The 16,446-nt window shown below is 42.0% G+C and overlaps 1 protein-coding gene across 1 annotated transcript in view; it reads right to left on the reverse strand.

The window, feature by feature from the left end:
- LRRC9 (leucine rich repeat containing 9) overlaps window positions 1-16,446 on the reverse strand; it is a 78,579-nt gene that overhangs the window by 21,522 nt on the left and 40,611 nt on the right. The window contains exons 20-28 of the mRNA XM_073349952.2: window positions 15,204-15,381; window positions 13,825-14,045; window positions 12,704-12,826; window positions 12,183-12,313; window positions 6,026-6,134; window positions 5,460-5,599; window positions 1,821-1,957; window positions 638-855; window positions 382-450 (exon numbers count right to left, since the gene is read on the reverse strand). Coding sequence (XP_073206053.2) covers window positions 382-450; window positions 638-855; window positions 1,821-1,957; window positions 5,460-5,599; window positions 6,026-6,134; window positions 12,183-12,313; window positions 12,704-12,826; window positions 13,825-14,045; window positions 15,204-15,381 — 1,326 coding nt within the window. The remainder of the gene's footprint in view (window positions 1-381; window positions 451-637; window positions 856-1,820; window positions 1,958-5,459; window positions 5,600-6,025; window positions 6,135-12,182; window positions 12,314-12,703; window positions 12,827-13,824; window positions 14,046-15,203; window positions 15,382-16,446) is intronic.

The following is a 16,446-nucleotide window of genomic DNA, read 5'->3' on the forward strand; positions in this document are numbered from 1 at the left end:
TATCAGGGAACATCTTCTTACAGTCTATAAAAAATGGTTCAGATCTCCTTTAACATTCTTTGATCTATTTCATAGACCTGACCTGTTGTGGATTAAAAAGACAGCTCACCACCACGCACTCACTTTCTGAATTTACCTTGCAGCACTGAAAAGCATAATATGTAAAAGAATGATTGCACTCAAATCACCCCTATACCAACCTGACAGGCACTAAGAGATGAATCAACATCCATATTATGGCTACAAAATGGTAAGTGACTGGAACTTAGTAGTTAATTAAGGAAAAATTCCCAATTATAATGAATTAGAAAGGTTAATTACCCACAACACAAACTTAAATATACATCTAGTTTACATGATCATACAAAGTAACATACTCACTGGATTTCCATATATCGAAAGCTCTTTAAGACTAGAAACAACTTCAAGTTTTTCCAGTTCAGACAATTCCTGTCACAAGTTAAAAAATAAGTTATTTGCTATCACATTTCAAAGCTTCTGAACCAAATTTATTTACTTTGGCCAAATGCAGGGGTCTTTACCCAGGCAAACCCACTGAAGGTAATGAGTTTTGTCTGAATAAGGATCTTAATATCTGGCCCATTGAATCTATAGTCTCAACACCAATATATTTTACCTGAATTTTATTAAATCCCAGGAAAAGTTTCTGTAATTTTACTAAAGGCTGTAAATTGTTCAGTTCTCGTAGTCGGTTTTCCTCTAGGTGAAGTGCCAAAAGGGAGGTCTGTCGAGCAAAGGAGCCCTCTGTAATTGTTTTGACACGATTATGATCCAATACCAACTCCTGCAGAAGCTGTAGACCTTCAAGTCCTTCGATTTGACTGATTTCATTACCTGATGAACCAAGATTATACGTGGGAAATGAGATGAAATACAGTTGGTATTCGATTGTAACACAAAACAACCTTTAACAAAAACTGCCTGTGGTAGAGAACTTCCCAGATTATCTATACGCTGTGTAAAAAGGCATTTCTTTTGATCCATTTTAATGCTTTTTGATCCACTGCCTTCCAATACCACAGAATGCCTCTTTGTTACTGTGTTACAGAAAAGGATGCATTTGAGTGCCCAATGGGCCTTCTCTATGCCATTACAGCTACTACAGTGTTGCGCCTTAAACTTTTCCCTTTGGGAAGTACTATCTTGCTTTATATTCCCCCGTGCTTCTAGAGATCTGAATGTCCAAAACTGCTTGGCTAATCTCCATTTAAAGCAATTTATCTTTCTAATTAATAGGCTGCTGAAGAAGACTAAGATCAAATCATTATTGCTGTTCAAATGCTGTAAAATAGCTGGATTTTAATGATACAGTATCATATATGTCAGGATCAATCTCTCAATTAATGGTTCCAATCTTACAAGTACTTACTACCATGAGTAGTCCCAATGATGTCCATGAAGCTAATCATTGCTGTAAGTGCTGTGGGCAAGATTCTCAACTGAGATCCAGCCCCAGTGGCATAATGGGGACATATTCTAGCCACAAATAGCCAGCAAGGAATTTCTTTGGCATAGGAGAATATCCCCTGGCATAAAACTGGCAGAGGTATCTTTCTGCACTAGCTGTCCCTTCTCTTTTCAGTGCAGGGATGTGTCAGGGTTGGGGAGGGATTATGAGAGAGTGTGGTGAGGGACACTATTCTATACCTAAACCAAGGGCATACATTAGAGCATCCCCATAGCTGAGTTGAGCTTGGCCCTGTGTTGGCCAGTGTTTGCAGGACTGGAATCAAATTAGCTTCCCTGTAAAACATTGTATAGGGGCTGCACAAATATAAACAAATGCTCTTATTACTTACCCTGTAGAAACAGCAATTTCAAATTTTTTAGTCTACTAAGTTGTAGCTGGGCCAAGTTACAAATTCCATTGTAGCCCAAATGAAGAACTTCTAAACTTTGCATTATTGGGGGCAGATTTTCACCAAATCCTGCATCCCTAAAACAATTAAGCAAGTAGGAACATGAAGCCAGATAATTTCCAAACATTTTTCCTTGTAAACAGTAATTTAAGCATTTATCTCCAATTAACATCAGTTATAGACACTTTACTAACTCAACCAGGTTCAACAGAAATTATACCTGTCTATTACAGAAAGACTAAAAAGCACTGAAAAATCTAATTTTTGAAGTTTCAATAGCTTTATACAGACTTCTACGCTTACGGAAGGTAGGTCAGGTTTTACAGGATGCAGACCATGGAAATCAAACAAACATGGAAAACCACTCTTCTGCCCACAAAAGGCCTGAATACATACAATGGCAACAGCTGGAATTTGCTGTTTAATTTAGTAAAATATTTATGTAACCTTTGGCTGTATTCTCACAAGAGCCATGTGATGGTGTGGCAAAACCAAACAACAGCATGTAATTTCTGACTACTTTACTTATAAAAGCTTCATTTTTGTAACATATGACCATAATGAGGGAGTGTGGTATGATAGATTGAGAAAGGCATTGGCAGGAACTCTTGAGTTCTTATTTCAGCTTTGCCACTGCCTCTTGACCCAATCACAGTGGTAACTGAATGATTCCTGGAGGTCCAGAGCAACCTGAATTCTCATTAAACCACTAAAATTAGTGGTTGCTTAGGTGCAAGTGATCATGACTGGATTACACTGTTATGTGCAGAGTAAAGCTCAAACCAGTGCTATATATACACATATTACTTTAAAAAAGCCAATTTCACAAATCTAATAATTATAAACCAAATCAGCTGGAAGAGAGAATTTAAGCACTGACCAAGGACAGCAACTGTGTGTGGGTTGCAGAGAAGGCACGGGCACGTTAAAGGGACTTTTGGGTTGCTAGACTTAAGAACCTGAGGGGAAAAGGACACTGTCCAACTTACTTGGAGGTGGGTCTTTTGCTCATGGTTTATGTTTATGAACCCTAGTTGTGGTGTTTTCTCAAATTAATGCTGAGTTACTTCCCTCCTTTTATTAAAAGTTTTTGCTACCCTCAGACTCTGTGCTTGCTAGAGGGGAAGTATTGCCTCTCAGAGGCACCCAGGGGATGGTGTGCAATTGTCCCAGGTCACTGGGTGGGAGCTCGAGCCGGTTTTGTGTTTGTATTGTTGAAAAGGAACCCCTAGCTACTGAACCTGGCCCTTGTTGCAGCTGGCTCCACCTGGCAGAAGGGTTACATTTGCATAAGTGTCACTGAATTAAAAAGCTAGTTTTCTAGAATATTTCAAAGGCTAGTACTGAATACAAAGCAGTTACAAATTAAAACCTACATAAACGTACATTTATATCTACCCACTATGCAGTACAAACTGGTCAGCAATCTACTGCCACTGATGCACAACTTTCAGTACGAGACAGATCTGGTCAGTACATTTCAATTGAAATGCTTTTGTAAACACTTGTGAGACACTTTTATATTTAAGAATATGCAATATGAAACCATTAACATTAGTATACTGCAAAATGTTGATATTTGCCATTTTTGCTGCATGCTGAACGGCTTACTCATTTCTGAAAAAAATAGTTGTCCATTCAAAACCAATAAAAATCTTATAATACATTGTCATTTGGCAGCTTTGATCAATAAAACATAACATTAAGGTGCTGAAATGTATAAAAACTGTAGTCATAGTCATAGTGCAGTGTTTCTGGAACTGTGCAAAGAATGACACCTCTCTCATTCTGGGTACCATTGTTTCACCTTGCCTACAAGCTTACAACACCACTTGACAGCTCCGCATCATACCTGACCCTAGTGTACATAAAATAAGCTTTCAAATAATACATGATGTGGATGTGTGTGGGGTAGGGTACAATAAACTCTGAAATTCTCCTTTTTGAAGAATTGTCACATGCCTATTTCAGCCAGTGCCCTTTTCCCCCAAAAGAACTAAAAAAAGAACACCACATGCTTTTGTACAGAAGCTTCCCATTCCCTACTAAATCTTACTGTTCCTTAAATTAGTCGTGTCCCCTAGAGAAGGAGAGTTTGGGACAAGAAATAAACACATACATATACTAACTGAACACAAAAAATGAGGGTAGGAAGAGCTGGACACACATTTGAGAAATACACATACACAACCAAATCTTACATTTCTCTGTGCTGCTCTGTCACTAATAATATTTCCTAAAAGCATGGAGGGAACTCTGGGTAGCAGCTTGGCAAGTCCTGTTTGATGGGATTGGACTGAAATTGGCTATAGACACTGTCAAAGTTGTAAAGACCTGACTGAATGAAACCTGACACGTTCCTGAAGTTTCAGTCCTGTTAGAATGCAAAAATAAGAAATGCAAACTGAAAGCTGATTTGAAAAAGTTCTTCAGGACATAAACTGACCTAATGCATTGGTGCCAAAAGAAAGAAAAAAAATCGGTATGGATTTCTGCTGCAGGGGATGAGAAAAAGAGCTCTTTTAGGAGATGAGATAGGAGAAGCGGTTATTGGCGGATAAAAGACTGCTCTGACTAGACACAATATTAAGAAGGAAGTTTGGATGAATATGCAAAAGCACTGCTTGACTCTATTATACAAATAGTAGCATGAATCAGTCACTAGGGCATGGAGCTCACTGATTCGAATAATTGGTTGTAACTGCTATCAGAATATTTGCATGTCTATAAGTAGCTGAGTTTTCACAGTTTTGGCTCAAAGAGGTGTACTATTACCTCAGTGTCAAGATTACAGTGATTCAATATTATAGCAGGACTTTATATAGCTTTTAAAGATTTCAAGTACCTAATGTCCCTGATAGGCCTGATTAGAGACCTATAAACATGCCACACCTGATCAAACCAGTGACCATGGACTCAGATAACTTGCCTGTGATCAATGTCAAATGCTTGAGAGGAAGGCAAACAAGCCCCATAATATATTGGTCCAGTTATGCAGTGCTACACAAGGAGAGCGGGAGGAGAGAAGACTGGGATAATTAGTTTGACTTCCATGGGTACAGAAGCTGATGAGAGGCCCTCTGTCTGGTGGTTAGAGCAAGCAGCACTTACTTTCTATTCCTGGCTCTGCCAGAGATTCAGCGTGACCTTCACTCAACTTCTTGGTGCTTCAGTTTACCCATCTGAATCAGTGCACTCTAGGGTGTCTCTGAGCCACAGAGCTAAAGGGTCAGTGGCACAGCTGAAGGAGTAGCCACTGCTGTTGCAGACTGGGAGTAGCACACTTTTCCCTCCCGAAGAGAGTGGGGAGAGATGGCGCAACCCTACACTGCCAGTCCCCCTCCCATCCCAATGGGAAGAAGCGAGCCAAAGAGCCTAGGAGAGAGACCAGCTAGATACTCCCAATGATGTCAGCAGTGCCTGAGTTGGGGGCAAAAGGCCACCGGGCTTTCTTGCCAGAAGGCAGCTCACGTTAGGTGGGGAGAAGAGAGCATCCCAAACTCATTGTCCTCCAGGGACTGCCTTTTTCAGCAAAAGGATGAAGGAATTACACAAGTTCATTTTAAAATGTGACAGTACCTGCTTACTTTTGAAGGTCCTTGCTGTCCATAGCCACTAGAGGTCACTTTCTGGTACAGCTGCTGTCTGTTTGTTAAGTGATTTTGAGGCTTTTGTCTGGGCAGTACTGATTCAATGTGATTGTAATTCAGACACAATATCTGCATAAAGCAAACCACATGAAATGAAACAGAACACTGCTCTGCTAATATAGTAGCAAAGGTGCCAGTTACAACATACCTCTAGTCTTTCAAATTCAGATAATGAGCTAATAAGAGATTGGCTGCTGAATCACTGGTATTTAGGGCTTCAAAAATTCTTGATGCAACATATGGTTAAATAAGTGGTTTTTAGTCTTTTTGGGACTCATTTGTACCATATGAATACTGCTGACTGAAATAACTTTAGAAAGCTCTATTTAGTAAATTAGTACATAATATAAGTAATGTAATAAAGATTTCCCCTTGCTCTATTATAAAATAAATCTGTCAGGCAGGAGTAAAGAGATTTAGAACTTTATATAAAGAGAGAAGATACTGTCACTATAAAAATAGGAAAGAAAAGCACAGAATGAGTGAGTAACTCACCTTGACATTAGGCAAGAAGATTAAACCACTGAAAGAGGTGAGATTGTTGTTCTGTAAATTCACATTACAAACATTTCTAAACTGGTCTGCTGGTACAAGATCCACCGTTCTGAATTGGATAAAGAAAATAATTACAGAAAAAGGTATCATGCGACAGATTTCTCACCAGAAATCTAACACCTTCCTTTTACAGGAGCATCCTGATAAAACTCTACAATAAATACATTGTGCTGTTTTCTCAGATGTAGTAATACAGAGTTGATATAATTTCTATGTTAAAGGCAAAATCCACTTCACCCACATAAAGTCTGAGTATTTACACTTTAAGTGTGTGAAGTATGAGAGGTGAGGGCTTGAGGAGGTGAAATCTACCCTATTGAAGGTATGCTGCAGACTCCCATGGCAACCTCTCCAGCGTATGGGCTGAAATACTGGCTGAAGCCCCCTCCATGCTGTTTGCATGGGACAGTAGTGTCACAGGATCTGCATTTATATAGACAGTGGTTGCTCCCTCCAGTCCACATCCTCCCGACAGCCTGCTGAAGTGCTGTATAGATTGTGAAAGCATCCCAGCTGGATCACATGCCTAGTCTGGAGATGTCTGTTACGAGGCAGAGTCAACTGAGGAGAAAGCAGAAGAGGGACAGCTCCCAGATGAGAGAACACCATCACTTGAAAGGATTCCCTCACCTGCAGTGTTATAAATAAGCTATTTCAAGAAATTAGACCCCGTGACATAATATCCCTCTACAGAAGCTGAAAGCTATACCATCAGAGATACACAAGAGGTATTTTAATATTGCCTAAAAACCTTTCATAACAGCCAACATCTTCAGAGATAGAATGTCTGTGGTGGAAGAGACTCAGTCTCACAGCAGCATTTAAACAGTCTGTCCCCATGTCTAAAATGGTCTCTTTCAAACACAAGTGTTGCACTGGTAAGAGTAGAGATTTGTTTATGAATATGGTCATGGGTATGGGCATGACCGTAGTGAAGTCAATGGGAGATTTGACGCTGGCATCAATAGAATCGGGTTATAAAAGATAAGACATCTTTACAGACTACAAAACGGAGGTAACTTTCATTGACAGATGTACAACTATGCATACCACAGAAATGCTTTCCAAAAAAATATAAATCACAAATCGATCATGGCAAACAGTCACAGCATACACTCTGCTGTAGAATATGTTGTGCTATAGTAGGGCAGAGTGTGCATGGTATACTAAGCAATTTCACACCATAAATACAAAGCCATAGAATCACAGAACTGGAAGAGACCTGGAGAGGTCATCCAGTCCAGTCCTCTGCAGTCATGGCAGGACTAAGTATTATCTAGACCATCCCTGACAGGTGTTTGCCTAATCTGCTCTTCAAAATCTCAAATGATAGAGATCCCACAACCTCCCTAGGCAGTTTATTTCAGTGCTTAACTACCCTGACAGTTAGGAACTTTTTCCTATGTCCAATCTAAACTGGCCTTGCTGCAAGTTAAGCCCATTGCTTCTTGTCCCATCCTCAGAGGTTAACAAGAACCATTTGTCTCCCTCCTCCTTGTAACAAACTTTTATGTACTTGAAAACTGTTATAACATCCCCTCTCAGTCTTCTCTTTTCCAGACTAAACAAACACAATTTTTTCAGTCTTCCCTCATGGGTCATGTTTTCTAGACCTTTAATCATTTTTGTTTCTCCGCTCTGGACTTTCTCCAATTTGTCCACATCTTTCCTGAAATGTGGCACCCAAAATTGGACACAATACTCCAGTTGAGGCCATATCAGCACAGAGAAGAGCGGAAGAATTACTTCTCGTGTCTTCCTTACAGTACCCCTGCTAATACATCCCAGAATGAGGTTTCCTTTTTTTGCAATGGTGATACACTGTTGACTTATATTTAGTTTGTGATCCCCAAATCCATTTCTGCAGTACTCCTTCCTAGGCAATCATTGCCCATTTTGTATGTATGCAACTGATAGTTCCTTCCTAAGTGAAGTACTTTGAATGCATCATTCTTGAATTTCATTCTGTTTACTTCAGACCGTTTCTCCAGATCATTTTGAATTATAATCCTATCTTCCAAAGCACCTGTGACCTCTCCCAGTTTAGTATCATCCACAAACTTTATAAGTGTCCTCTCAATGCCATTACCTAAATCATTGATGAAGACATTGAATAGAACCGGACCCAGAACAGATCCCTGCAGGACCCCACTTGATATGTCCTTCCAGCTTGACTGTGAACCACTCTCTGGGAACGGTTTTCCAATCAGTTATGCACCCATCTTATAGTAGCTTCATCTAGGTTGTATTTCCCTAGTTTGTTTATGAGAAGGTCATGCAAAAAACTAATTGCTCTTGATGATTTAGTGAGGTGTTTTAAGATCTAGGATAGGGTGATATCAGCCAGATCTTTAATCAGGAAATAGTGGCAACCAAAAAGGAGGTTACTTATCTGTGACTGGAGGTTCTTTGAGATGCATGGTCCCTATTTGTATTCCAAATGTAGGTGCACATGCGTGCCATGCACCGGAGCTGGAAGGTTTCCTTAACAGTGTCTGTTGACCCACACATGTGTCACGTGTCCCCTCAAGCTACCAGCTGAGGTTATAGTAGGCCATGAGAGTCGATACCCCTCCAGTGACCCTCATACTGCTGAGTAATGCAGTCCGCAGCAGAGGGGTGGAGGATGGGTTTTGGAATATAAATAGGGACCACACATCTCAAAGAACCTCCAGTTACAGATAAGTAACCCCTCTTCTTCTTCAAATGATAATCCCTATATGTATTCCAAACATGGGTGCGTAGCGAGCAGTGTGGAGGTGGATGTGAGGAAGCAAGAGGAGTGCACTCTGTTGTATTGCGTGGCCCAGAGTAGCATCCGCAGCTGCCCCTTGGGTAGAGCCCTGTGCAGATACAAAATTTATATCTGTAGATGTGGATATAAACTGGATATGCGCAGAGCTGCAGGGCTCTACCGGGAACTGAGCAGCGAAAGCAGCAACATGTTGGGCTGCCTCCTGCAGGAGCCGCAGCCCCGTGTGGGCAGCTCCTCCAGCATGGCTGTACCGCCCCTCCAGCCCCACCCACTTGGGCGGGCACCAGGCTCACCAGCAGCTGTCCCTGGTCACGCTAGTGTGTGCAAGTGGCTCACATGCCCCCGGACAGGACACGGAGACTGCTGTGACCCAATGAAGTTGATTGGGTCGGGACAAGCACAAATTTCTCCTCATTGATACAGACACCTAGAGAGGCCAGGAGAGCGCAAAGAGGAAGGTTGGCCAAGGCAAGTTCTTGTTGGGATACTACAATAAGGAGCCAGTTGTCCAGGTACGGGTACACCAAGAAGCCAAGGTGGTACATTTGTGGCTGCCACAACCGCGAAGACCTTCATGAAGACTTGCGGAGCCATCGTGATGCCAAAAGGGAGGACTTTGAATTGGAAGTGGTGCTGTCCTACCTGGAAATGGAGAAATTTCTGGTGGGCTGGGTGGATGCTGATTTGGAAGGAGGTGTCCTTCATATCGAGCACTGCAAAGCAGGCCCCATGAGGGTGACAGCGGATAACAGATGCCAGTGTCACCGTACTGAACTTGGATTTCCTGATAAAGTTGTTTAGTAGCCAAAGTTCAAGAATGGATGCCCTCTGCCCTTCTTTGGGATGAGGAAGTACAAAGAGTAGAAAGCCTCTCCCCTCATAGGGAGGTGCCACTCCCTCGATGGTACCCTTTGCAAGAAGAGCATCTGCCACCTGTTGGAAAAGGTATTGATGGGAAGGGTCCGTTGGAGGCGTCTGGGGAGGAGGGTGGTACCGGGGAAAACAAAAACTCTATGGAGTACCTGTGATGGATAATCTCCAGTACCCAATGGTTCATGGTGATCTTCCCCCAATTGTGGGCAAATGGGACAAGACAGCCCCCAAAGATAACATGGGGCACCACGGGTGGCAACAGGGAGAGTTCAGAGCTCTCAACGGATGCATCAAAACTGTGTAGGTTGTTGGTGGGCAAGGGACAAGAAGGTGGCCATGAGTGACTGTTGCTGGGACTGGTGGCACCTACATGGGGTTTCCTGGTGTCACTGGTAGTAGGCTTGATAGGGCGCACAGGGGCAGGGGTGGAACTGTTGACTGCAATGCAGGGCCAGGGTATAGCTCCCTAGGGATTATAGCATGGCTTGGCAGTCTTTTAATGAGTAAAGAGACTAATTCATCTTGGAATAGAACAACTTGTCCTCATCAGAGGGGAGGTGTTCTATAGTGGTTTGGACCTTGGAGCCTGACGCCACTGGTGGAGGAGCCTGGGTCGAGTGGTACAAGGCTTGGAAGATGGAGAGATGGCTCCCAGTGCGGCCATGGAGTGGGAGTCTGGGGGTGCTGTGGCCCCCAGGGGTACGGTACCACACCATCGCAGCCGAGTCATAAGCTGGAGGATGAGGCAGCCGTGGATGGGAGTCCACGAGAGAGAAGGGGGCTCCAGCTCAGAAAATCCCTCCAAGTCTGAAGAGTCCAGCAGCAGTGGAGCTAGTGGTACATGGTGCTTAGTCGGTAGGGGCTGGTCCAACAGGAGCAGTTCATCCCCCAGAGTGGGGATCCCCCGGGTGAGTGAGAGACCGGAGAGAACCAGGGAGGGTGGGTATGGCGAGGAGAGAAGGGGCTCCATACAGCCGGAGGTCCAGGGAGTGCCCCTGGAAACGCTGGAAGATCAAGGTGAGGCCCACGGGGCCAGCGGAACCGAAGGTCGCGGACTCGGTGGTGGGACAGGCTGTGCTCATGCTGGAGACCGCTCCAGGTGGGCAGGCACTGGGGCAACCAGCGGTACTGCCCGATCCTTCTTGAGCTTAGCTTTAACCTTGATGCGGGGAAGCTTGGGCACTGGCGTGGCAGGTTCTGCATGCAACATCTCACTCGACCTGGTTTGGGGAGGAACGCTATACTTAGAAGCGGTCCTTGACGGGGACTTGCTCCTAAGCCCATGAGAGCGCTTCCTACCCTCATGTCTGGGCTTGTCCTTAGCCACTGGTGCTGCTGGATCCGGGGCATGCAAAGTGCTGGGAGGAGTGCTCACCACTGGTGACAGATGCTGCACTGATGGTTCCGGATCTGAGTGGGTGCACAGTCTCATGGCTTCCTCCATGAGGTATTTTCTGAGGTGGAGCTCTCGCACTTCCTGGGTCCAGGGCATGGAAGACTTGCAAATTGTGCAACGAGCAGTGATATGAGCCTCCCCAAGGCAGTAAAGACAGTGCTGGTGCTCGTCACTCACAGAGAAACAGTGTAGGCACAAAACACAGCTTTTAAACCCCAAAACACGAGCATAGTCGGGGGGGGGAAATGTACCCCAAATGGGTTAAACTAATGCTATCTACAACTATCTATATGCAAGAAAACAACAAAGAACTATACACAACATACTAAGTCACTCTTTTAGCCGGAAGACTAAGAGCGCAAAGGAACAGGAGGTTCTCACTCAAGCAATGTGGCAGCAAGAGGGAACTGGAGAGGTGTTGCCCCGCACAGCCTGTTATAACCTTGGCTGGGAGCACAAGGGGATGTACAACGCACATATGGGTCAACAGACACTGCTAAGGAAACCTGGCTCCGGCATATGGAGCGCATGTGCACCCATGTTTGGGACACATATAGAGGCCATAACTCAAAGAAGAATCTCATTTACACTTAACATGGCTATCCTTGTTTGGGCTAGATTTGGGATAGAAGGATTCAGAACAGAGTCAGGTTAAGGCAAATATGATGTTTTTGACCAAAATAAGTCTCTTTTCTAGAGTTGTCTGTCCAAAATGTGCATAGGCCGCACAAAACTCTGTTTGAAAAATGGAATAATCTGCTGAGAGATAGGAAAGTCCGAAACTGAAGTCACCTTTTATTCGTGTGGATCATTTATCTACTCTGTGGACCAGTCAAGAGGATTTTGCCCATAAACACAGAGACATATGAACTGAATTATCTAAACATAGGCTCTGGTTTCGAAAGCTCATGCTCAAATAAATTGGTTAGTCTCTAAGGTGCCACAAGTACTCCTTTTCTTTTTGCGAATACAGACTAACACGGCTGTTACTCTGAAACCTGGTTTTAATTATATTTTTCTAGCCATGATATTAAATGCTATTTGTAACATTTGAAATTTGAAAATTACTGTACCTGATCGTAGAGGTTGTCCAATTTAATTCATGCATTTTAGTGAAGTCCGAATGTCCTAGTCTTTCTGCAATCATATCACAGGTAAGTCTGCCACCAAATAAATCTTTAGCACTCTCGATGTCTGCTGTCTCCTGTATTACATTTACATTTAAAATGAATTTTGTTATACGAAAGCAGACCTAGAACTGTAATAATAAGGTAGGCGTGAACATTTTCAGCCCCAAAGGCAGTTTAAAAAAAAAAGTGCCTGAAAATCAGGGCTTAAACTAAAAATGTCTCCATAACCATCACTGTAGCTTTATACCATCTATGTTGCCTGCATTCTTATTGAATAGATTATGGAAATGTTCATATGCTCTAATTAAGTTTAAACTACAGATTTGTTACATGCCCTAAAACAATATTAGGTAATTGCTTTAATAAGGGTCAGAAATCATCAGGATGCCGATGCCATCCTGATTTGTAAAAAAGATAGTTTTAACAACAATTACAATAATCTTCTGATATATAGTATAACTTACTACTGCAGTGCCATCTAAGGCTTTGAGAGATGGAAGATGGAATATTACAAACAATCGGTAGTTATCTTGTTTCCATACAATTAGATTTCCATACATGTCCAGCATGACCAGATTATTTAAACCCTAAGAAATAAAACACATAGATCAAGGTTTAATAGTATAATTTTTAAATGTTTGTAAGGAATGAAACCTAGGCTACTCCCTTTATCTTTAACCATTCTCTTCATCTTATGACTGCATGTGTCAAATCTGAAGCATCGTTTAATAAAACCCAGGGCTTAATTTTCATTTACACTAAAGTGCCTTTACATAACTCTGGCAGTGTAAAGGAGCCCTAAAGTGGGCATAAGTTACACTTACACTCACTTTAAAGTCTTTTTACTCTACCAGAGTGCTGTAAGTGAGAGTCAGGCCCCCGGTCTCCAATCAAGACAATAATGCTTGTATATATGCCAGCAGCTCCAGGTGAAAGGAACTGGGGTTGCTGCATGTGTGCATGCTTGTGCTCTTGACTTTATTTCCAGTGCAATTCTTCTAATTGCAGAGTTAGGCTAGACACAATAGAGATGCATAGAGTGTGGCTCTACCTGGAAAACTTTGGGTCCAATCCTGTTAGTTACTCAGCACCTCCTTCAAAGTACTGAGCACACTCAATTCCAAAAGAAACTTCAGACTAAGGCTCTTACAAAGGACAATTACTCTGGGCCCAATTTTTAAACGTGGACATCTAAATTGCATATGCAAATACAAGAGTCAGGCACAATTTAGAGATAAGGTGGGTGAGGTATTGGACCAACGTCTGTTGGTGAGAGAGACAAGCTTTCGAGCTACAGAGAGCTCTTCTTCAGGTCCTGAAGAAAAACCTGAAGAAGAGCTCTGTGTCTCTTTCTCACCAACAGAAGTTGGTCCAATAAAAGATATTACCTCACCCACTTTGTCTCCCTAATATCCTGGGACCAACCTGGCTACAACACCACTGCAGGTACCATTTAGGCAGCCATTAAAAAAAAATATGGCTTCCCATATTTAAAAATGGGAAAGATACATTTGTACTGACGTAACAAGCAAGTTGTGAATTTACTTTTACCCACAAATCCTAAAGCAATCAAGTCCACATTTACCTTTAAATGATATATCTCTTGGTAGGTAGAAACATAGTTATTGCTGATGTATAGTTCTATTAGTGCATAGGCTTTCTGCAAACCAACCAATGAAGTAATTCTGTTGCTCTCAAGAGAGAGGTAGTGAAGATGAGACAAGTTTTCAAAAACGCGTCTTTCCAGGGTGGTGAGATGATTATTATTTACACTAAGTCGTGTTAGTTTCGTGAGTTTCGAAATTCCTGGAAAAATAAATAAGATGTTCTTAAAGCATATAGAGTGAGAAGCAAAAGAAGTGGTTAACTTAGATAGTAAAACAAGCTACACATGAGAGATGGCCTGCACACTCAGACTGTGATTCAGGCAGGATCAGGGGCGATCATTCGTGGCCTGCCCTTCTGTGATCGCTAGAACATTTTCCAGAAAGAGGCTACTCACAGTCCACTTCACCCCTCTGATTCTTCCTCCAGGAGTAGCAAAGAGCATGGTGAGGGGGACTAATTGTCCACTCCTCTCTCATGCAGCAGGTTCTTTTCCTTGCTCCCTCTTCCTTCATATGCTACAGATGGGCTTTCTTTCACTACACAGAAGACTATGGCCTAGCTTTTTAAAGGTATTAAGCTCTGAGCTCAGCACTGCAACGCCTAACTGATTTAGGAGCCTAAATCTCATGTTCAAAAGGGATTTAGGCACTTTGGAGCCAAAATGTCATTGACCATCAACGGTATTTAGATTTCTAAGTGCCTATATACTTTAAGAAAATGGCACTTAGGCTCCTAACTCCATTAGGCACTGCAACACGGATCACAAAAACACCTAAATACCTTTAAAAATCTGGGTCTATGAACCTAATTTTAAAATCAACCGACAATAACAGTATCTATGTGGGGACATGAGGAAATGTAGCAACTACCCAATAGGTTTTGGAATAGTCACATAGCGGGCATAAGGTAAATCTGTTCTTTTAAAAAGTGAATTTTTGACCTTTTGGAATCATTAGTTTACGAACTTCTTATTTTTGAAATTATTGAGCCAACATATAACTGTCATAAGAAAATTTATGGTTCACTGCAGGAATGTTACATGTTCAGTAAGTCTACATACTAAAAACCATGCACTCCTATCAGTTCTGAAAAATTCCTATTAACATAAATAAATTTGTTTTGCTTTTCTGAAACAATTGATCTGCTTTGTCTCTTTTCTTCCCTTCTGCTAAAGACTCACCACAAAGATAAAGAGAAGGCAATTATATATATTTTTAATATGAAAGCTTTTAAATTGTATGCTACTGATAAAGTTAATAGTAAAAAGTCACCGTCTGAAACACTGGACTATATGGGAACATTTCTGTTGTGTCTAACTTAATGTCTTGATTTTCATTAACTTCCTAAATACAGTACCTTCTAGATTTGAGATGCAGTTTCCATCTAAAGTGAGCTCTTCAAGATTAAGGCAAGATTCCAGTCCTTCTATTTTAGTGAGATTATTGTTGCTAAATGAGGCCCATCTTAAATTCTCCAATTTTTCCAAGTTGGCAATTTTGGAGAGATGTTGTCCATCCAGATCTAAGACTGTGATCTGTGAGAAAACTCAACTTTAGTATTGAAAGATTTAAGTCAATTAATTCCAACATAGATACTAAAAGGACAATACAACAAATTATACACCGAGGACCATATATTGCCTTCACATTCTTCATAGATATTTTCCAGTAATATCAACAGGCATTTCTTTTTGGATACTGGACATCACAGAGCCCTCATTTTGCAATTCAGGACTTCATTTTCAAAACCCTCAAGAAACCCCAAACCCTCAGCATCTTGCACCAGAACAAGCAATGATTCCACAATATAAACTAACCAGCTTCCAAATGCACCTGTGCAGTTACAGCTAGAAAACAGGTACACATTTTTTCTAGTGTACATCAGACCTCAGTATTAAGATTAATTTAACCTCATCTACCAATGTTACATATGATTATATTATTGATTCGCCTGCTTACACGTTTTCATTCTATGATCTAGGGATGAAATCATGGCCTGAACTGAAGTCAATGGCGAAACATATAATGACTTCAGTGGGATCAGGATTTCACCCTGTATCTAGTATCTTTCTAGCTCAGTGTTGTGGCAGAGTTTGAGTGCTTGCTAAGGAAGGATTTATCCCTTACAATTTTGATCCACAGATAAGCATTCCTTTCGCTTTAATGTATGTAACATCCCAATTCATTCTATTTTTCTCCTTTGCAAAATTCTTGGGCAGGAACAAATTAAATTAGAATCCAAAACACATTTTTATCCTTCGGTGTCATCGCAGAACTTTCTTTCACAGACACTGGCTGTAAACACTCACTTCACAACACACTCTACAGAAAGAGAGCAACCAATCCATGATTCCACCCTTTCTCAGAAAACAACCAGTAAGGCCAAGGCTGGCATTAGTGGGTGGCAAGCAGTGCAACTGCCCAGGGTCCGACACCACTGGAGGCCCCGCAAAGCTAAGTTACAGGCCCCAACCCCAGGCAGCAGGGCTTGTGAAGGGAGCCCCAACTTCACCCTCTGATTCACCTCACCAGGTCACCCAGCCTATGGGTCAGTGTCAACTGCTGGCTGTACTCCCAGAGACCATCACAAACGCCTTCCG

This window comes from Lepidochelys kempii, chromosome 6 (genome assembly GCF_965140285.1).
Source record: "Lepidochelys kempii isolate rLepKem1 chromosome 6, rLepKem1.hap1, whole genome shotgun sequence".
Taxonomy (NCBI): domain Eukaryota; kingdom Metazoa; phylum Chordata; order Testudines; family Cheloniidae; genus Lepidochelys; species Lepidochelys kempii.